The sequence below is a fragment of the Balaenoptera acutorostrata genome, chromosome 4 (assembly GCF_949987535.1).
Source record: "Balaenoptera acutorostrata chromosome 4, mBalAcu1.1, whole genome shotgun sequence".
NCBI lineage: Eukaryota > Metazoa > Chordata > Mammalia > Artiodactyla > Balaenopteridae > Balaenoptera > Balaenoptera acutorostrata.
Genome location: NC_080067.1, coordinates 61,061,660 through 61,084,520, shown reverse-complemented (window position 1 = coordinate 61,084,520; position 22,861 = coordinate 61,061,660). Strand labels below are relative to the sequence as shown.

The 22,861-nt window shown below is 37.6% G+C and overlaps 1 protein-coding gene across 8 annotated transcripts in view; it reads left to right on the top strand.

Annotated features, from left to right (window-relative positions):
• Positions 1-2,361, top strand: part of TBL1XR1 (TBL1X/Y related 1) — a 177,616-nt gene extending 175,255 nt beyond the window's left edge. For all 8 annotated transcript variants that reach the window (XM_057545056.1, XM_057545058.1, XM_057545057.1 and 5 more), the window contains one exon: positions 97-2,361. In XM_057545056.1, the coding sequence (XP_057401039.1) occupies positions 97-123 (27 nt within the window). In that variant the 3' untranslated portion in view covers positions 124-2,361. The remainder of the gene's footprint in view (positions 1-96) is intronic.
• Positions 2,362-22,861: the final 20,500 nt, after the last annotated feature.

Below are 22,861 nucleotides of genomic sequence, written 5' to 3'. Positions count from 1 at the left end.
TTTCATGAACTTGGAACTAAGAAATAGATTCCAAACTGTATAAAAATGTACAATGAAATTCTTTACACACTGGTTGATTATTTTAATTTCTTACAGGTTTGTGTATTAGACCTTCGGAAATAGCGCTACTAGTTGGAAGCCATGGACCGACTATGAATGTGTATATAGCCAAAATGACTGTCCCCGACCCAAGTACTGCTATAGTCCCACTTGAACCATGGCCAGTCCACTACAGCCAAATCTAAGAGAAATATATACATACAGTGTATATAAACAAAATTGCACCCTGAAGATGACAGAATTTTGTCACAGCTTGTGAATTCTGTTCACCAAGTGCTGGAATCTAATCTGCTGTGCCCCTAAAATAGCATTTAGAAGTTTTGGATATGAAAAACAGAAGAGAGAAAAAAATAAGCGTTATAAAAGCAGCCCATACATGTACGAGTTTTTGGATACTAATGACAGCCTTGTTTCTCCCCTTTGAATCAGCAGACACCATGGATTATATTCTTTTTTCCCTTCAGTAGTTTAGCAGTTTGTATGTACAGAGAAAACGGACTTACAAAAACTTGCAGCAGTAGTTTGTTCTTGCTTTTAAACTTTGTTTTTGGTTTAGTTTATGGATGCATGAAGTAAGGGAGTGAATCAGTTTCTTGTTTATATTTTTTTCACCTTTTAAACAAAAAATTCTTAAAAATATTTTAATGCATTCTTTTGAAGAGATAGATGTTTGGTACATTTATGGCTCCCAGAGCATATATTTGATTGGTGCATGTTGTAGAAGGGGGAATTGGAAATTAAATGGAACTATATGACTTTGGTCATGTCAATCTGTAAGACACATCAGTAAAAGGGTATTATGCTCTGTTTTTTGTTTTTGCTTTTGCTTTGTTTTTTTGTTGTGAGGTTTTTTTTGTTTTTTTTTTTTTCTCTTTGGTTTTTTTGTTTTGTTTTTTGGTGATGTGGCTTAAATGCAATAGTTTCTTTTTTGGGACATATTTCTGCCAATTAAAGACTAGAAGGGCACAAAGAATTTTTTAATACCATAGAGAAGATGCATAAAAAAAAATCTTCTGATGTCTTGTAGCCATAACTAAATTATGGTTAAAATGTGCACTATTGTGAAAAGGAGCAAAGTAGGTTTGGTTTTTTTTTGTTGTTTGTTTATTTGTTTCTTTTGCTTTGTTTTTTAAGAGATTAAAATGTTTCTGGATAAGGATTAGCTTCTCAAAGTGTCCATCATTCTGTGTAGAAGCTTAAATATGTAATGTAACCAAACTCCAGTATTAAAAATCTCTCATGTTATTTTTCTTTTTACAAAGCAAGATAACAACATATAACACTGCCATTACATGGCAAAATGTTTGCTACCTTAGTTTAAAAACAATCTTTAAAACAAAAGACTTGCTTCAAGGTGTTTTCACATAGCAGTGATTCAAAATTTTTTTAAAAGGTATAATTGCACTAACCTCCCTGCTGCTCTAATTCTGCATTTGTGGTACTTGTGACTACATTTTTTCAAATAATAGATAGATTTAAGCTGCTATGTTTTGTTTTTTCAGTAATCACTACTATATCATGTCTTTTACTCTGTTTATAATATCACATATTTTCTTAAAGGTATAGGTATCAGATCAGAAACCTCCTGTGCTCATGCAACTAAAAGCTAAACTATACAGAATCTACAAATGATAGCATGGGGCTATGTTTATATGTGTGATTAACAGGGTTTGTCATGATTAATGTAATAATCCAGAAGTGTCGATTTTGAAGAGAATAGTTGTCAAATTTATGTCTCAAAGATTTTAATTAAGGAATATCATTTATTATCAAGCCTGGCAAATTTATAACACTATCTCTGTCACTAATTATTTTGAAGCTTTCTACTGCTAAAATTTTAACCTATGTTTTAAGTAGAAACTGATTTAACCCAAGTAATGCAGCTTTGATTTTCAGCATTTGTTGTTTTGCTATTTTTACAAAACAGCATTGATTGAAGCAAGTCTTGGTTTTACTAAGGTAGGATAGCATTTGCTATTGGTAAAGAGAATAAATACACTTAATTTCACAATACATTGTTATGTGTACCCCAGTTGTTGTTAGTGGGGACTATGATACTGTAATAATATTTTTTAAAATTTACATCCAGAGAGGCAGTCATTCATGATGGTTTTGTGCCAGCTGTTTTTAGGGTTTTCGATCACATTATAGATATTTAGAACTATTACCCTGTGACTTATGTAGGAAACCTAATATGCTGAGTATCTGGCACTTGAAATCCTGCTTTTATTGCTGGAGGTCCACATCTGTGGTTGACCTCTGTTGTTGTTTTAAAAAAGTAAATAAAATTTTAAAAATCTGTGCAATAATTTTTAAATGTGCTCCCAGGAATAGACACAAATGTTTTGAGTATGTTTAAGCTGCATTTTCCTTTAGCGATGCATTTGTCAATTGCACTGAATTTAAATCTGAAAGTCAGAGGTGATTATTGATAGTACTTTTTGTATTTTGATATGGACAATTTATTCATTTTGCATACAGTTATTGACTTTTTTTCCCCGGCTGATTGAAAGATAGTCATGAAGTTCTGCAGTATAGCTGCCAAAATAGACAGCTACATGTTTATGGTGTTGTCATCTTCTCTGTTTTTGGGGGGTTTTTTTTTGTTGTTGTTGTTTTTTTTTTTTTTTAATCTTTAGCTATTTTACTTAAGCATAATAGCCACAGTAGGACATATAAAAGATTATAAATACAGAGCTTTATTATCCTGAAGTCTTGGGTCTTTTAAGTGTAAACTATCAGAAAGGTATCCATTTTGTAGGCTTGGGTTCTTTGTGAGCATCCAGTTACTCCTCTTTGCTGCTGTTCTCACCATCATCATTGCCTGCTGGTGTGCCACGATGCTGCTCCGCTAGACGTAAACAAGATCGCCTCTGATTTGAGCAGTAACATGAGTGTAAGAGACCAAGTTTCACAGCCTGTAGAGTTCTATTTTTGAGGTTCTTGCTTATTTTTCCTTCCTTTTTTTTTTTTTTTTTTCCTCTCTAAGAACTTATCTGAAGATCTACTGATTCCAGTAGATTTTCTGTGGTATTCATTATATATCATTGTTGTATAGGCTACTGTAAGAAACTTATAAGGAAAAATAGAAAGGAAAACTTGAATGAATAGAATACTCATTGATTAAAATAGAATAAGGAAAGAGCAGCTGTCACTCTTAAACATCGTAAAGGAATATCTTTTTTTCTTCTCCATGTAGGAAATCCCCTAAGTTCTTAATGTTTGTTCCATTCCCAATTTCCTGTCATTGATCAGGTACCATCATTGACTTTCAAGTGACTTTTAGAAGTGGTTAACTTTTAATTTCCTAATGGGTCTTAGAGTGTATTGAATTCTGTTTTAGTTCATTATTCTCTAGGTAAGTATGTTTTAGGATTAAACACCTTTTACAGATACTGAAAGTGCCTCCTTTTGTGGTGTAAAAAACAAATTATGGTGCAAAAAGTAATCATTAGATTGAATTACATGAAGGTTTTTTGCTTTTTGACATATAAAAATGTCAAGAGAAAGGCCAAAGATTTGTACTTTTTCACTTAACTTATAAAGCACTCCTTTTTTCCTTAAACTTATTTCTGTCAAATTAGATTTAATGAGAGAGTACTATTTTTAAGGAGCTATCTGTTTATGTAGAATGATTTTGTTAAGAGTAATGTAAACTATTACGAGTAGAGGCCTGAAGAGGAGTATGCATTTTTGCTGTTTAAAGGAATCACAAATGACCATTCTTATGTCAGCAAAAATGTTAAGTTTTACTAGATAAGTAGAAAAAATAAATCTCAAATGCAGTGCTATTTACTCTTTTCAAACAGTTTTCGTTTTCTTAAGCACATTGTACATTTCTATAGAACCCGCATTTATTCTCACATGCTAAGGACGGTACTTGCATTTGGTGAATTACTGTTGACAGTTTCCACAGAAATCCTATTTCAGTGGACCAACATTGTGGCATGGCAGCAAATGCCAACATTTTGGGGAATAGCAGCAAATCTACAAGAGACCCTGGTTGGTTTTTTGTTTGTTTGTTTGTTTGTTTTCTTCTGAATCAGCAGGGACGGAAGGGGAGTTAGGGAAGTTATGAATTGCTCCTTCCTGTAATAGCTCTGACGTGTCACATTCAATATCAGTTTTTTTTTTTTTAAAACGTGATTCTAATTAAATGTAGAAGAGAGAGCAAAAAAAAAAAGAGAAAGTGTTCACTTTTTTAATACACTGATTTAGAAATTTGATGTCTTATATCAGTAGTTCTGAAGTATTAATAGCATTCTTTATTTCTGCCTTTACGTTGACAGTGTTGAAGCAGGGTGAATAACTAGGGCATATTTTTTTTTCTAGTAAGCTGTTTCATGATGTTTTCTTTGGAGTTTCTGGATAAGTTCAAGAAAACATTCTGCATGTTGTATCTAGTCTAATGTACTTTTCCATCTCATTACAAACAAAAACACACAGACTGCATTTTGTAGCTCTGTAATCCCTAAATACAGAAGTAATTTTCTTCTTTCCTGACTTTGACATTGTAGCTATAATGTTCTAATTTTGATTTTTACAAATCCTTTGGGTCTAATTCTGTGAGCCTACTTATAGCACTGGATTAAAATGTCTGCATCATTTCTTTAGTTATCCAGTTAACTTTAAAACTGTTGTACAAGTGTAAACCAGCCCATGACAGTTTTTTGTACATGTTAAAGAACTTTATTGTTCAGTTTTCATGATTATTATGTAAGGAAGACTGATATAGATGTTCTATGCTGTCCTGGACCATGTTAATTACACTTATGATGTATTTTGGTTCCACATCACAATGATTTGTCCCCAATGACCCTTTTCTCCTTTCTAGGCACATTTTTTGTTGTTGTTGTTGTTGCAGTTTCCCTTTGCATTGTATTGCTTTGACAACTGTAATTTGAATCAGATCTGAAAGAGGTCCAGAATAAAATATATTTTGATATTATGTTGGCTGTGTACATATATAAAACCTTTGATATCTATGTAGTTTGTATAGACTATTTACTAGTCAAGTAAAGGGAGAGGGATGCTATTTCTTGTTTACAATTTCTTGTTTACATTTTATTGCAATTACTCCTCCAGTGTTCTTTTGTAGAATAAACTTTTTTGCTCTGAGTTAGCCTTCATAACATATAGCATGTCTATTCTCCCATACTGGTGTTACCAGTTGTAACAACTGCCATCAGAACCCAAACCACTGTATTTCATAAATATATTGTTTTACAAGATAGACACTTTAAGCCCATAGATAAAATTACAAATTTTACTATTTTATTACTTCTCATAGGAGATAAGATTTTTTAAATGAAGGGATTACTTACTATTTTTATTAAAGACTAATAGAGCATTTAACCAGCTAAGGAATAACAATTACTTTTGAATTATTTTAAAAAATCAATATTGTACTTAGAAGACATTGTTTCACATAAACAGAGACAGATTCATTCGCTTAGAGTGCATTTGAGCACAAAACAATGTGTACATGTTGTTGAAGATTTTTAGGACAGGGTGCTCAACATCCTTAATGCCCTTTTTTCTTCATAGAAACCTATTATAATTTAATAATTTTTTTCCTTAGCTAGTGGCTTATGTTGCTAACAAACCTTATAATCTGTGAGGAAAGATACTAGGCACCTTCCAGTTTTAATTAATCCCAACTCCTTTAGAGTTACCTAGAGACTTTTTTAAAGAATCATTGAGCATATTTTTTTGTTTTCTTTTGTTTTTTTTTTTAAAACTTGTATTCTCCAGGTCTTCTACATTTCCCTTCCATTACCTTAAGTATAAACTACTTATGGGCATATAGCCTTGTCATGTTTTATTAAATGATAAGCTACTGCAGTTACTAGAACTTTCTGACAGCCTTTCATTTTCAAAGGGTTAACTTTTATTGCATGGCATAGATTGTTAATACTGTTCTGCATTTTACACTTTCTCCAAAAGTGTTGGACAACTAAGGATTATAATCTGTATAAGCTTGAGGTAAAACAAGTGCAGAAGGGGTTATCTGAAATTTCCTAGTTCTTACACTTTACAGTAGATCAGATTTCTTACCTATTATAATACATAGCAGGTCAAATTAAAGTTTACTGTTTCCCTAGTATATACGCTTGCAAATGCAGTGGAGGAAAAGACACTATGGACAGTAGTAGTTTTACGGTGCTTTTCTCTGCTGTACCAAAGCTCTGTCAACAATGAAATGTTAACCCTATGCTACTTTTTCTGCATGTTTCTTCTCTTCAAATGTCATATCTCAATGCTTACTTGTCCTAACTTGTAATATTTTTGTATTAAATTTTTTTAGGAGTTCCTTGTAATTTCTTTATAATTTAAAATATATTAAACACAAAGTGTTTAGTAAAGTAAGAAGACAATTATTAACGTTTCTTGGTTGTTGGGTTTGTATGATCAATTGTGCAAACAATTCACACTTCAAGAACTAGGACCAGTGGGGTGTAATCTACACAGAAAAATATTACCACAATTCTATTAAAAAACAAGCCATCTTAATAAGTTATACAATCCAGTGTCAGAATGGGCTGCTTTAAGAGATACTGCACTACCAGAAATACCAAAATCATAGGTCGGAGGGCTCCTCGACTGCTGTGGAGGGATTTAAACACTGCATGGATATACCTCAAGTAGTCAACTCTTCTTACATTAAAAATCCGGTCACACTGAACTCCGTCTGAGATCAGACATTTGAAAACATCAGCTTCCAGAATCTCACATTCAAATTTAGGGGATTTTGAAAAGTCTACATATTGTCAGGTCCTTCTCCACATAAGCTTTTACTGACTTAATTTACATACACTACTTGACCAGGTGAATTATCTGATTTTCTAACTCGGGTACCTGAGGAGCAGAATACCTCAGGACGAGGAATGGCGACTTACACGTCTGGTGTGGGTAGTATCATACTGAAGGCCCAGAGTCATCAGATAACTCAAGCTGAGTTTAATATGACATAAAACTATAGCTGTGTGGTATGTTTTTAAATGTCTTCCGTGAAACGGTTGAAATAAACTTCAGTTTGAAGTTGGACAAGTGTTGAAATAAATGAAGTCTTACTATAACCAAGACTAAATTAGAGGTAAGTAAATTTTACTTTTTTAAAAACAATGTTGACTTAGAGTCCCTTAAAACCCTTTTTATAAATTTATTTACTTATTTATTTTTGGCTGTGTTGGTCTTCGTTTCTGTGCAGGGCTTTCTCCGGTTGCGGCGAGCGGGGGCCACTCTTCATCACGGGGAGCGGGCCTCTCACTGTCGCGGCCTCTCCCGTTGCGGAGCACAGGCTCCAAACACGCAGGCTCAGTAGTTGTGGCTCACGGGCCCAGCCGCTCCGCGGCATGTGGGATCCCCCCAGGCCAGGGCTCGAACCCGTGTCCCCTGCATTGGCAGGCAGATTCTTAACCACTGCGCCACCAGGGAAGCCCTAAAACCCTTTTTAAAGTAATATGCCTGGCCCTACCTACCTTAACCTACTCGCTAATATGATAGCGCTAGGCGTGTGTGCCTTTTTTTAACGTTTGTGTGCCGTAGATGATATTCATAAGTACACGCTCATAAAGAAATTGAAAAACTCCCATTTCCAAATACCCAACCAGTTCTTCTGTGGTTACACAGTTACCACTTTGCTATGTGTCCTTCCAAACATTTTTTAATACATGCGTAAAGAAAAAAACAGGGTTGTAACATTCATGGATTTGAGAAACTAGCTGTTTCGCTGAACTGGTCAGGGCCTTTTGTGCCATCAGTATGCATACGCCTCTCTACTGTAGATGTGGAGTCTACCATAGAGGTTCACGGCATGAATTCTGCCTGACTGTCTGCGTTGAATCCCAGCTCCGCTCTTAAGTTGTTTGACCTAAGGAGTTATTGCCCTGGCTTTCCCATGTGTAAAATGGGGCTAGCAATAGTACCTACCTCATAGATTGGTTATGAGGATTAAAATTGTTAACGTATATAAAGCCCTTAGAGAAGAATCATGCTTGCTTGTATAAAGCATACTATATGCTACCTTTATTTTGATTTTTAATGGTTGCATTGTATTGTATACCATAATTTAATTAGCCCCCTATAATGTCTATTTACTTTTTCACTGTTTCCTATTATAAACAGTGGTGCAGTAAACAAATAATTGTGTATCAGGGCAAACTCAACAGTTGATTCTGATGTACACCCCTGGTTAATAGGCATTTTCAAAGAATCTATAAAACTTGCTACCCACCCATTTTCTGGCATTAACTGAATATGTTATTTTGAAAGGAGTCACTTGGGAATTTGTGGAAGGGAGATTTCTTGGGGAAAATGCTCTGGATATTTACTCAGTGTACATACAAGAACAAGAGAGAAAATAATTTAGACCAATAAAGGACAATCATGTGGCAGGAGTTAGCAGAAAACCACTAATGTTTTAAGCCTATGTTACTAGTCATTAAATGTTCAAGATATGAGGAAGATTTTGTTTAAACATGGAAGAATATTTCTGCCACGGAGCAAGATATAACATAGGTTAAATCCAATTATAAAGTTACAGAACTACCAGAATATTTAGTGACATACACTAATAATGCTGGGAGCCAAATCTAGTCCATGTGCTAGAATAGCAGACATTTCTTTTTTTATAGGACTTAAAAAAAATTCTATCGTTACACATTTACCTTCTCGAGTCTTGGGTCTTCTTTTGTTAATTTTTCAGCACATATTTATTTGTTGAAAATCTAGTATGTCCCAGGAAGTGCCTTTCCCACTACAATAGTAGTACAATGGTGAGCAGGAAAAGATAGGCTCTGCCTTTGTGAAGTATTGTAATTGAATGCTGTTATAGGGAATTAGGTTGAAGCTGTTTTTCTAAGTCAAAAACTACTAAACACTGGAAATTTTAAAAGGATCAGCTTAATTTGAGGTACTGTTTGTAAATGGCAAGGGGTTTCTAACAGTTTGGGTTGTTGGCCCCTTAGACTAGGTGTGCTCATCTGGCTATATATGTCCCAGTACGGCCCTCTCTGTGACCCACGTTGTACGTGTTAATTACTTGTTTTATGTCAGTCTTCTAACGCTGCTATTAAAATTTTAAATAGTATGTATTTACTTCCATTTATTACTTAAAACAGTGTCCATTGATTTCTTACCTGGAAAGCCAGAGAAATTAGGCACTTCATCCCTTCTCACCTCAAGAGATCTGTTACGATTTTCACTCGTTAAAGGTGATAGGCATATTTTTGCTGTTACTGCTGTTACAGTCAGGAACTCATAAATGTTGGAAATGTGTGCCAATCTGTCTCAAACCTCACCCCTACCAGGTTTCCAAAGGCAGTTACACATAAACAGTATATGAGTCGAAGTACCTCTTTTTTAATAGTTACAGGAGCTATACTTGTATCACCCCATTCAGCTCTAGAGGGAGGCTGCTTTGGAGTTTGTGGTTTAGGGTTTTGCTACTCAAAACTGTAGCCCATAGGCCTCACCTGGAAACTTGTTAGAAGTCGTCCCAAGTCCCACCCCAGGACCTAATGAATCTGAAGCTGCAGTGTAACAAGATTCCCCCCCCCCCACCCAAGTAAATTGCATGCACATGAAGGTTTGAGAATTACTGTAGGGTCCGAAGTCAAACTAGAGGATCTTGTACCACTTTCCCCCCTCCCCATGCCTATCCTGAAGTCCTTGAAACTAGCAACATATGTTGGGACACCATAACAGTTGCTGTTCATGATAGGGGTAGATGTCCCCAAAGGGACTCTAAAACACAGCTTACTGATAAGACATGGAGTGGTAAAATTTTAGGGTATTGTATTAAAGGGTTCTCAATAAACACAGTAATCCTGCTAAACTTAATAATATCCTAATATCTCAGGCTCTGACCAATCAACTGGGAGACCATGGGCGAGATACCCTCTCTCTGCCTTATGTCCTTATCTGTAAACTGGAAAATGACAATCACCTGTCTTCGGTTGTAAGAATTAAACAAGATGACGCATATAGTTTTTAGCACCATGCCCAGCTCATAGTTAGGCATGAGGAAAAGTATAACCGTTATTGTTCTCTGGTGGTGGTGCCGATGGAGGGTGCTAGGATGATGCAAGGAGCAGAAGTTCCTACACCTGTATGTTGAGATCTATGTCATTTGTATTGTCTTCTGTATACACATCCGTTTATATTCAGTTTTATATTGCAGTAAGTTCAGTACTCACTTTGAGACCATGGCTTCTCTGCTCCTGAGTTTATTTGGACCCAGTTTTTAGTTGTATGGATTTCATCTTCGTGTAGTCCTAGTGAGTTCTGTCTTCCTTGAATCCTTGTGCATTTGAGGCTCTTGCTGTGCTGTCCTACACAAAAATGAATACTTGATAGAGTATATTATTCTTGCATCACATTTTCTTAAATCTCAGTTGGTCAGCATTAAAATGGAAGTCGAGAACTCCCAATGTGAGAATAAGTGGTATCTCACCCAGGACCTGCTAAATCAGATTGTATGCAGAGTGAGGCTCCTCAACCTGTGTTTCCAGAAGTTTCTAACGCACAGGAAGCCTAGAGAACCACGCTGTGCTACTCGCCTGTCTTCTGGCAATCACCGCTGCTGTGCTGAAGTGCAAGACCTCCGTGGCTTTTGTCTCAGGTAGTTTTTTTCTCCTGGATTCCTAAGGATTCCTTGTCCTTGAAATTCTGTAACTTCTCAGGATGCACCTAGGTATTGCTCCCTTCTGAATCTGTTCTGGAACCCAGCAAAACCTAGTAAACACAGTAAGCCCACAGTCACGTTTTTCTTTACTTCCAAAAACCTTATTAAAATGTTGAGTCTGTTTTTCCTTTTCATGATATTTTGCTGAGCCTTGCGGCAGGCCCAGCTGAAGTCAGCAAGCATGACCATCCAGTGGCACCCCGTCTACACACCCTTGTGTGCTTTTTCTCCACGGTGGTCAACAGGCCTGGGGAAGGGGATATCTTAGGTGGTGATTGAGACTAACAGGGTCAAGGAGCTTTCAACAGTTCACACCTTGCCGGAGGGCTAGCACTCCAAGTACTTCCAGGACACGGGGCCCTCTAGTCAGGATATGCCTGGGACAGAGTTAGTAGCACTTGTGAGAAACCTCAGGTTTCTGGAGACTGGAAAGGTTTCCATGTGTCTGGAAGGAACTGTCATGACCCAGGTTAAAGGCAAGGGTGATAACTGGCTTAAGTATGCCTGGCGTTCATGCTTCCTGGGAGATAGTGGAAGTTCTGCCGCCATGAAAAGAGCTTGTCAGATGGGTTAGAAGGTTATGGTTGCTCGGAGCTGTCAGTGAGAATACGCGGCAATGCCTGGGAAGGGGCCTGTGGAATAGAGGCTAAGTGTGGGGCCGGGCAGGGGAGCAGGGTCGGTTTAGCAACGTGAAGTTAGGTGGCTGAGGCAGCTCTGTCTCTTGGATTCAGTCACATTCTTATCTAGCCATACTGAAGTAGATGCACCTCCTGTACGGTTTCTTCTCCCCTATAGTCAGGTAACTCCTGTACCTGGAATGCCTTCTCCCTTGCCTAATTCCTAATTATCAGGTTCAGTCAAGCCAAGTGCTTCTCGGAAGACTGGCCGTTGCCTACTGCCTTCTTTCTGCCTCTGCTTCTGCTCTGGGGTAGGTGCCCCTGCCACTCTCTGTGCCCTATCCACAGCTCTGGTGATAGAGTGGCTTCCTAGGCTGCTCCTACTAAACTGAGTTCCCGAAGGGCAAAGCCTATCTATTCTATTTCTCTCTGGATTCCCAGAACCTAGGATAGTGCCTGGGGGAAATAGCTGTTTGATAACGATAAATAAGGGATGGAAGGCACTCACGGAGAGTAAATTGTGAAAATGAGAAGGTCACATACTGTAGTGAAAAAAAGCATTACCTTTTTCCTATGGATGTGAGCTGGAACAAGTTTCTTTATATCTGAGCATCAATTTCTTATGTCTGAGAAATATCTATATAAGATATCTTGCTTTCAAGGTAGTTTTAAGGATTAGCAGTCTTGTAACTTGTTTAGCACAGTGGCTGGCATAAATTAGGCTTTTATACATGGCATGATTATTATTGTTGCTATTTTTACGGTTATAAACATGCCAGAGAAAACATTTGTTTGACAGGATCATTTGTTGAAAATAATTAGTGGTAATTAGATTTACAAAAGCACTACTATTATGGACATGAATGTGGAAGTTATTGAGCAAGCTGTTATTTACAGTTGCATTTTGTTATGATGGTACATTTTAAAATATGTAATTTTTTATATGCAACCTAGTTGCATCATGATGATGGGTGTGTGTCTGTGTAATCAGTTCCCTTGTATTACTTTATCTGTATTTTTTTCTGTCTTGCCCTTAGTCTCCACTAAATTTTTTTTTTTTTTTTTTTTGGTGGGGGCATTGTCAAGAATTGGAGAATGCACTTTTAAAAGCAACTCTGTGCCAAACATCCATTTTGTGATCTATTATTTATAGAAAAACATCGGAAACTGCATCAATATTAAGAACCAAGGTTCTAAAAGAGTAGCATTTCACATTTCGCCTTCTTTTGCCTTGATTTCAATTATCTCACTTAGACTTCAATTTTGAAACATTAATCAAGGTCAAAATAGCACTCTACTTCTGTGTGTTTGGTCACCTTCATTTTTCAGACATAGACCTTTTGATCTATGTAATTGTTTTTCTCCTTATGGTAGTAATATGTGCTCATTTTAGAAAATCTTTAAGTAAGAAAAAATGTTGAGGTATATGTGTAAATAAAGAGAAAAATCACAAGTGTAAATCTTATCTAGCTTTGAACAGGATGCTTAGGTACTGCTAAATATAGGCCTTTCTGCCATTTCAGTGAAGAATAGGGCGTCCTGCTGACCTCCATGGGACGCATAACATGAGTAAGAAAGATTAATTGTTATTTCAGGTTATTGAGATTTTGGAGTTGTTTGTTATTGTAGCATACTCACTCTTTTACCCCTACCTCTGACCCACCTGGGCATTCTCTCCTATAGTAGCCTCTGTTAGCTACATAATATTCTAGACACTTTCCTACATGTTTATAAACATAAACCAATGGTTTGTTTTAACATAAAGGGGATTATGCTGTACTTGTTTTTCTGTGGCTTGATTTTATTTCATTTATTAAAACATCTTTCCAGGTCCTTTTTCAAAACAGCTTTATCGAGCTCTAATTGACATAAAGTACATATTTATTTATTTGTTTATTTTTAAAGATTTTATTTTTGGCTGCATTGGGTCTTCATTGCTGCGTGCAGGCTTTCTTTAGTTGCAGCGAGCAGGGGCTACTCTTCGTGGCTGTGCGTGGGCTTCTCCTTGTGGTGGCTTCTCTTGTTGCGGAACATGGGCTCTAGGCGCGCAGGCTTCAGTAGTTGTGGCGCGTGGGCTCAGCTGCTCCGCGGCATGTGGGACCTTTCCGGACCAGGGATTGAATCCATGTCCCCTGCGTTGGCAGGCGGATTCTTATCCACTGCGCCACCAGGGAAGTCCCAAAGTACATATTTAAATTGTACAGGTTTATGTGTTTCTACCTATGTGTATACCTGTGACATAATCACACTTAAAAAATGGACCTATCTATCCCCTTCAAAGTTTGCTTTTGCCCCTTGGGAATCCCTCTCTCTTAGCCATCCCTGTCCTGACCCCAACCATTCTCAGGTTATCTTCTCCCAGCAAAGATGTGTGGCAACATGCATGGAGTATTGCCAACCAGGAAAACTTGTCCAAGCCTTGGTGTTAATGCCGAAAACTCGGCCTCTGTGCACTGGTGCCGAATTGAATCTTGGAGACAAGAGTTTGGGGTGAAGTAGAAAAGAATAGTTTTATTGCTTTGCTGGACAAAGGGGGACACAGCAGGCTCATGCCCTCAAAAACTGTGTCCCAACCGGGGAGGATTTGGTGAGGAGTTTTATAGCAATGGTTCAAGGGTAGGGTTGCTGATAAGGGTTAGGGTATGTGCAGGGCCTGCACTCCTTTAATCTGGCCTCAGGTGGTCTCCTGATGATCAGCTTCTCTGGAATGAAGAATGCTGACATCTTCCATTTGTTGGGGGTTTTATTTCTGCAGAAGAGCTCAAAGATACTATCATGTTGTATCCCTTGAGGCAGAACCAGGATCCTGCCCCAAGCCTGCGCTTGACTGCTCCTTCCTTGCCTCTGCATCCCCTCCCTTCCCTGATTAACAACCATTTGAACCTGCCTTTTAGAACCCAGGGAAGGTCATGGAGGCTGAAGCCTGTTACCTACAAACCAGAGACGGGGAACAGAAAGGCTTCCATGCCCAGGAGTCCCACAGGGTCCTGCTCGATTTCAGTGGTCCAGATTTTACTGGGGGCTGGGTCACAAATACGCAGTTGACCACCCATGTGGTTGACCTTAGTTTCCAGCCCTTTTGAAGGCTGAGCTGATAACTCTCTGGCCCAAGCCCCTCCCCCAACCCTAACCATAAATCGCATTGTTAGCATAGATTATCTGGCATGGCCCAATGCCTCCAGGTAAACAAAGACACTCTTATCAGGCAGGACACCGAAGAGCTTATAAATTACCTCCCAGGAGCTAGAGGCAAAGGCCAAATCTCTTTAGGCAAGGTTAATCCTTTACTGCTCAACTGGTATTGACTTGCAGATATTTATTTTATTCTTCAGGTTAGAATCCAATGCTATCATTATCTATTTTGATGATCACATCAGTCCTTATTTGGCCATTGAAAGGTCTTTCAGGTTGGCTTCTGTGCTCTTTCAACATGCCCCAGCACTTTTTTTTTTAATAAGCACTTTATTACTTTTTTGACACTTCAAGTTTGCTCCAGATTAATCTAGTATTTTCCCTGTCCCCACCATAGAAAAAGCCATTTCTTCAAAGAGCTCTGTTTTCTTTTACTGGAGAATGGTATTTAGGCTGTAGGTGTGTTCATTGTTACTGTCGCTGCTTCTAAGTCCCCCTCAGAGCTAGTACACAAATACATGGATGTATATTAACCCATGTATACTTATATATCTTGATTTATTTCTCTAGCTTTATATGTATTAAAATAAATGTGAGTTTATACTGACATCTGACTTTCTTCTAGGACCACTTGGGTTCATTCTAGTCTTTCCCCCCGTGCCTACATGTCACTTCACTCTTGTAACCTGCCTCTCATTATCTATAATATATTTGCATATTGATTTAACCCTAGTATACATATAGTTTCAGAATTACTAAACTGTGCCCCTGTGTAAAACAAAATTTATGATCCATAATACAATGTTGTTTTGTACAATTCTTTACATTTACAGTGTCTAGTCAAAGCAGTGTTATCCAAAGTTAGGTAAGTTCCTTTTTTGCCCACCCCTTCAGTGAAGTTATGCATTTGTAATATAATTGAATTTATTTTTCAGCCTGGATTTCATACTGACATCCTACTTGAACTATTTCTTAATTTGCATGCAGTAAAATTCACTTTTTATGGTATAAAATATGGGTTTTGTTAAATGCATAGTCATTTATATACCAACCACCAAAATACCACAGAGAAACAGTTCCATTACCCTGAAACTTCCCTGGAAAGCTACTTTGTAGTCAATTGCTCTCCCCTCCGTCAGCCTTCAAGCAATCACTGATCTGTTTTCCATACCTGTAGTTTTGCGTTTTTCAGAATGTGATATAAATGCAGTAATATATGTAGCCTTTTAAGGCTGCCCTCTTTCAAATTTTTAAATGCTTATGTGATTCATCCATTTTGTTAGATGAATCAATAGTTTATTCCTTTCTATTGCTGACTAATGTTCCATTGTATGGATGTACCACAGTTTTTTAATTCATTCACCCATTGGACATTTTGGTCGTTTTCAGTTTTTGGTGATTATGGCTAAAGATGCTATAGACACTTACATACAGGTTTTAGTGTAAACAGAAGTTTTCAAATCACTTGGGTAAATGCATAGAAGTGGGAAGAAACAGTCAACAGTTTTTGCAAAGTGGCTGTACCATGTGAACTTGAGAAGAATGTGTATTCTGCTGTTGGATGAAGTTTTCTACAGATGATGTTGTTTATACATCCAGTTGATTGATGGTGTTGTTGAGTCCATTTCTGGAAGAGGAAGTGTGGACTTCCCCAACTACGGTAATAGATTCATCTATTTCTCCTTGTAGTTCTATCAGTTTTTGCTTCACATAGTTTAATGCTCTCTTGTTAGACATATGCATGTTAAGGATTGTTATGTATTCTTGAAGGATTGACCCATTTATTATTATGTAATGCCCTTCTTTATCCCTGATAACTTTCCTTGCTTTGAAGTCTGCTTTGTCTAAAGTTAATATAGTTACTCCTGCTATCTTTTGATTAGTGTGAGCATGGTATATTTTTCTCCATCCACTTACTTTTAATCTATATGTCTTTTTAATTAAAATGGTTTTCTTGTAGACAACGTATAGTTGGGTCTTGTTTTTTGATCCACTCTGACAATCTCTCATTTTCCCCCAGCTTTATGGAAGTATTACTGACAAATAAAAATTGTGTATATTTAAGGTATATGTGATGTTTTGATATGTGTGTACATTGTGAAATATTTACCACGATCAAGCTAATTAATATATACATCACTTGATAGTTACCTTTTTTCGAATATGTAGTGAGAACACTTTAAATCTACTCTCTTAGCAAATTTCAAATATAATACATTATTACTAACTATAATCACCATGCTGTACATTAGATCTCCAGAACTTATTCATTTTATAACTGGAAGTTTGTACCCTTTGACCAGCATTTCCTCTTCCCCCAATCCCTCAGCCCCTGGTAAATATCATTCTACTCTCTGTTACTATGAGTTTGACTTTATTATTTTTTAAATTCCATATATAAGTGAGTTCACATAAATATAATATATATCACATATTCTTTATTCATTTGTCTGTTAACAGACACTTAAGTTGTTTCCATATCTTGGCTACTGTGAATAATGCAGCAATGAACATGGGAGTGCAAATATCTTTTTGAGGTAGTGATTTTATTTCCCTTGGATATATATCCAGAAGTGGAATTGCTGGATCATATGGTACTTCTATTTTTAATTTTTTTGACTTTTTGATAATAGCCATCCTAACAGGTGTGAAGTGATATCATGATTTTGATATGCATTTCCTTGATGGCTAGTGATGTTGAGCATCTTTTCATATACCCATTGGCCATTTGTACATCTTTGGAGAAATGTCTATTCAAGTCCTTTGCCCATTTTTAGATTAGTTTATTTGCTTTTTTGCTATTGATGCATGAATTCCTTACATATTTGGGGTTTAATCCCTTACTGGATATTATGGTTTACAAATATGTTCTCCCATTCCATAGGTTGACTTTTCATTTTGATGATTGTTTCATTTGCTATGCAGAACTTTTTATTTATTTATTTATTTTTGGCTGCGTTGGGTCTTCGTTTCTGTGCGAGGGCTTTCTCTAGTTGCGGTGAGTGGGGGCCACTCTTCATCGCGGTGCACGGGCCTCTCACTATCGCGGCCTCTCTTGTTGCGGGGCACAGGCTCCAGACGCGCAGGCTCAGTAGTTGTGGCTCACGGGCCTACTTGCTCCGCGGCGTGTGGGATCTTCCCAGACCAGGGCTCGAACCCGTTTTCCCTGCATTGGCAGGCAGATTCTCAACCACTGCACCACCAGGGAAGCCCTGTGCAGAACTTTTTAGTTTGATGTAGTACCACTTGTTTATTTTTGCTTTTGTTGCTTATAGAAAATCTGTCTTTTGATTGGTTCATTTAGACCATTAACATTCAAAGTGATTATTGATATAGTTGGATGATTATCTACCATATTCATTACTGTTTTCTATTTGTTGCCCTTTCTCTTTGTTCCTACTTTTGTCTTCCACTCCTATTTTGCCTTTTGTGGTTTTAATTAGCATATCAGTTATACAGTCACCCTTCCTTATCCAAGGTTTTCACATTCAAGGATTCAACCAACTTCAGGGCAAAATTATTCAAAAAGAGATTCCAGAAAGTTCCAAAAAGCAAAACTTGAATTTGCTGTGTGCTGGCAAACATTTATATAGCATTTCCATGGTATTTGATATGATAAGTAATTTAGAAATAATTTAAATATATAGGAGGATATGCATAGGTTATGTGCAAATACTGTACCATTTTATAAGAGGGACTTGAGCATCCTTGGATTTTTGGTATCTTCAGGGGGTCCTGGAACAAATCTCTCACAGATACTGGGAGATAACTGTACTTTTTTTCTTAAAAAAAATTTTTTTTTAGTGGTTGCCCTGGAGTTTGCAATATACATTTACAACAAATTCAAGGGCACCCTCAAATAACACTATACTACTCAGTTTACAGGCATTGAACAAAATAATCCTAATTCCTCCCTCCCGTCCCTTGTATCATTCCTGTAATTCATTTTACTTATAAATAAGCATATATACATTAGACATACATACACACACTGTTGACCCTTGAACAACAAAGGGGATAGGGGTGCTGACCCTCTGTACAGTTAAAAATCCACGTATAACTTTATAGTTGGCCCTCCGTAACTGAGGTTCTGCATCTGCAGATTCAACCAACTTCAGATCATGTAGTACCATAGTATCTATTTAGTGAAAAAAAAATCCACGTATAAGTAGACCTGTGCAGTTCAAAACCATGTTAAGGGTCAACTCTGTGTGTGTGTGTGTGTGTGTGTGTGCGTGTGTGTGCACATGTGCATATATGATATATGTAAGTGTATATAGTTGAATACACTGTTGCTACTATTATTTTGAATGAACATCTGTTAGACCAATTAAAAATAAGAAAAATAAAAGTTTTTATTTGACCTTCATTTTTCTGAGACTCTTCCTTTCTTTATGTAAATCTGAATTTCTGACCTATATCATTTTCCTTGTCTCCAAATAACTTTTTAAAACATTTCTTGCAAGTCAGGTCTATTGGCAACAAAATCCCTCAAATTTTGTTTGTCTGACAAAGTCTTTATTTCTACTTCACTTTTGAAAAATTATTTTGCAGGGTACAGAATTCTAGGGTCTTTTTTTTTCTCTCAGCACTAAATATTTCATTCCACTTTCTTCTTGTTTGCATGGTTTCTGAGAAGTTGCATTTAATTCTTGCCTTTTTTCCTATGTAGGTAAGGTGTGATTTTCCTCTGGCTTCTCCCAGGATTTTTTCTTTATCTTTGATTTTCTGCTGTTTGAAAATTATATACCTAGATGTAGGATTTTTTCAGTTTTGATTTTGGTTTGGTTTTGTTTTATTTGTATTTATTATGCTTCATGTTTTCTGAGTTTCCTGAATCTGTGGTTTGGTGTCTGATATTAATTTGAGGGGATCTCAGTCATTATTGGTTCAAATATTTCTTCTATTTCTTTCTACCTTTCTTCCTCGAATGCTCCCATTACATGTATGTTACACTTTTTGTGGTTGTCCTGCAGTTCTTGGATATTCTGTTTTTTTCAGTCTTTGTTCTCTTTGCTTTTCAGTTTTGTAGGTTTTTACTTTTACTGAGATACCTTCAAGCTCAGAGACTCTTTCCTCAGGCATGTCCAGTCTACTAAGCCTATCAAAGACATTCTTTATTTCTGTTACAGTGTTTTAGATCTCCAGCGTTTCTTTTTATTTCTTTTTGAGAATCTCCATCATCTCTCCTTACATTACCTATCTGTTCTTGCATATTGTCTACTTTATCTATTAGACTCCTTACCATTTTAATTGTAGTTACTTTAAATTCTCAAGTCTGACAGTTCCAGACTCCCTCCATGTCTGAATGTGATGCTTGCTCTATCTCTTCAGATTGTGTTTTTTGCCTTTTAGTATGCCTTGCAATTTTTTCTTCATAGCCAGACATGATGTGCTGGGTGAAGGGAACTGCTGTAAACAGGCCTTTAGTAATGTGGGTGAAGTGTGGGAGGAGAAGTGTTCTATAAACCCTATGATTAGGTCTCAGACTTCTAATGAGCATGTCCCTCTGGACTGTGAACTTCACAAGCGTTTTACAGGTTTTTCCTCCCCACTTAGGTGGGACAGGTTGGCTAGAGCTGACTTGAGTTGGGTATTTTCCCTCCCCTAGAAGGTTGGGCTCCGGTTAACTAGTTTCTCCTGAGGGCAGGCCTTGTTAAGAGTGCTCTGGCGTTATTTCAAAATGGTTCCTTTTCCCCTCCCACTGCCAGAAGCACAAGGGAGTTTTTCTCAGATTTTTACTGTGAGACCCTAGTTGAGCTCCTTCACATAAAACACAGAAGTGTAGGGGGTCCCCTATGACTGGGTCCCCCTGGCGTTTTTAAACCTCAAACTTATCCTCACTGAGTCTCCAGCAATTCATCAATTACAGTTCAGGTTTTCCTACCCTGGCACTGGATCCCCTGGCTGTTTCTGTTCCTTTGTGTCTGCTTCCGTAAGCTGTGATGACCTTATTCATCCTACCTGACTCTCCATCTTGGAGGGAGACATTTTACCTGTCTCCTCATGTCTCTTAGGGGACCAAGAAGAGCTGTTTTTTCAGTCTGTTCAACTTTTTACTTGTTAGAACAGAGCAGTAACTTCCAAACTCCTTACACATGGGACTGGAAACCAGAAGTTTTATCTACCACTTTTAAAGGACCCTTTATTTACATTGGGTCTACTTGAAAAATCCAGGGTAATCTATTTTTTTTTTCCCAAAGGGATTTTTTAAAAAAATAGATTTATTTATTTATTTATTTTTGCTGTGTTGGGTCTTCGTTTCTGTGCGAGGGCTTTCTCTAGTCGCGGCGAGCGGGGGCCACTCTTCATCGCGGTGCGCGAGACTCTCACTATCGCGGCCTCTCTTGTTGCGGAGCACAGGCTCCAGACACGCAGGCTCAGTAGTTGTGGCTCACGGGCCCAGCTGCTCCGCGGCATGTGGGATCTTCCCAGACCAGGGCTCGAACCCGTGTCCCCTGCATTGGCAGGCAGACTCTCAACCACTGCGCCACCAGGGAAGCCCAATCTCTCTATTTTAAAGTCAGCTGATAAGCAACTTTGATTCTGTCTGCAACCTTAATTCCTCTTTGCCATGTGGCATACTGTCATCACTGGTTCTGGGGATTTGGTTGTGGACATGTTTTGGGTGTCATTACTCTGCCTACCACACCCCACTGTATCTCTTTAAAAAAAAATAGTTTAACAAAGATGAAATGTTGAATAGAGGGTTAGAAATCACTCTTACTACTGCTAAGCAGCTATTGTTATTTTTGGATAATATTTAGACGTACTAAGCTATGTCCACCTCTTTCTTTGATTCCAGCAGGCAGCTAGCTCTGTGTTCATTGCCTCAGGGAAAGTATATGGCAGCGCAGAAAACAAATTTTCTCCAAGTCTTTCTGAGTTCTCTTAGGAGAACTTAGTGGATTTGGAGTCATAATAAGAGTATGACCAGGAAACGTGAAGAAAGATTTTCTCCAGACTTCATGGCTAGTGGCAGGGGGCTGGGGAGCATATGGGGGGAGAGAGAGAGAGAGAGAAAGAGAGAGAGAGACGAAAAGAATGAAAGGTCTGTGTGTTCCAAGAGCAGAGAAGACCATTTCCTGCTTCCAGACAACACTACTGTGTGGTCCACGTTATCCTGAGAGGAACGGCACTAAGCTATGTCTAGGCACATGGGATCTGTGTGGCCAAGCAGATTTCCATCTTCTGTCCAAGAAGAGCCTAGAAGGAGCAGAGAATCTCTAGGTCTAAAGAGACTATAAACTTAAGGAAAAGTGCTCATCTTTTGCTCCAACAAAGGATTATCTGAAAATCACCTCTCTCCCCATGCTTTGGCATATCCGAGGGGCCTGGAACTGTAGTACCACCCAGAGGAGGAGGGTGGTGAGAACTTCATAAAGTACTAGGGTACTTTTTTCTTTGACCCTGTGGAATGGGGTAGACTGGAGGGTGGCTCAGAGTCAGAAATTAAGTTTTGTTTTTAAAAATTCTACTTTTTAATAATTTTGTCGAATGACATTCCTGCCTGGTGCTTTGTAGTTAATTTACCTGAAAGTCATTTATTCTGCCTGAGTTCACAAAGTAAACCGTTTCCGCATTCAGCTGTGTTGAGAAAGAGTAAAAATGAGTTGTCTTTTTTTCTAATGTGTATCTCTCTTAGCAATCCTAAGACAAATGAAGCTTACTTAAAAATCTTCAACTGCAGAATATCATAAAAGTCCAAATGTAAATTATACTGTGGCGATCAGTTGGTTTTGACACATTTTAGGTAAACAGTTGTAGTGAGAAAGATCCAGGGAGGTTTTAATCTCACCTAGCTTAAAAATTTCTGCTCTAAAGTCTCTTGAAATTTGATAACATTTTTACAAATTCCTTACTTTCCCTTAAAAGAAATTCTTTAAAATTGCTTCTTGACAGGTTATGACAGCATTTTAGACAAGGAGCCTGAAATGATGTTGCTTCACTTTCAATACTGTGTTCCCAAATGAAATTAGAGTTCTTAAGCATGAAGATTACTTCTTGAATACTCAGATTTAACTGAGGGAAAATAGAAAACATCTCAGTAAATCTGAATGGAATGATTTGAGCATCCTTGCATCATCACTCTGTACTAAGGAAGTAAGTTCATGAAGAAGGTGCTCCCTGGAGACAGCTGCTTCTTAGTGAAACATTTGAATGCTGGCTGATTACATACAGTAGTCTGACGACTGTGGAAACAGCCATTATAAAAACCACAAGCTCCTCCCTACCAAGGACCATTCTTTTTCATTTTATATTTCCAGAACCTACCACATGTTTTGAATGAATGACTGCCCGAATAATTGAAAGAATCAATCATTTGGACTAAGTTTGTATCACTTACATACAGGAGAGGACATGG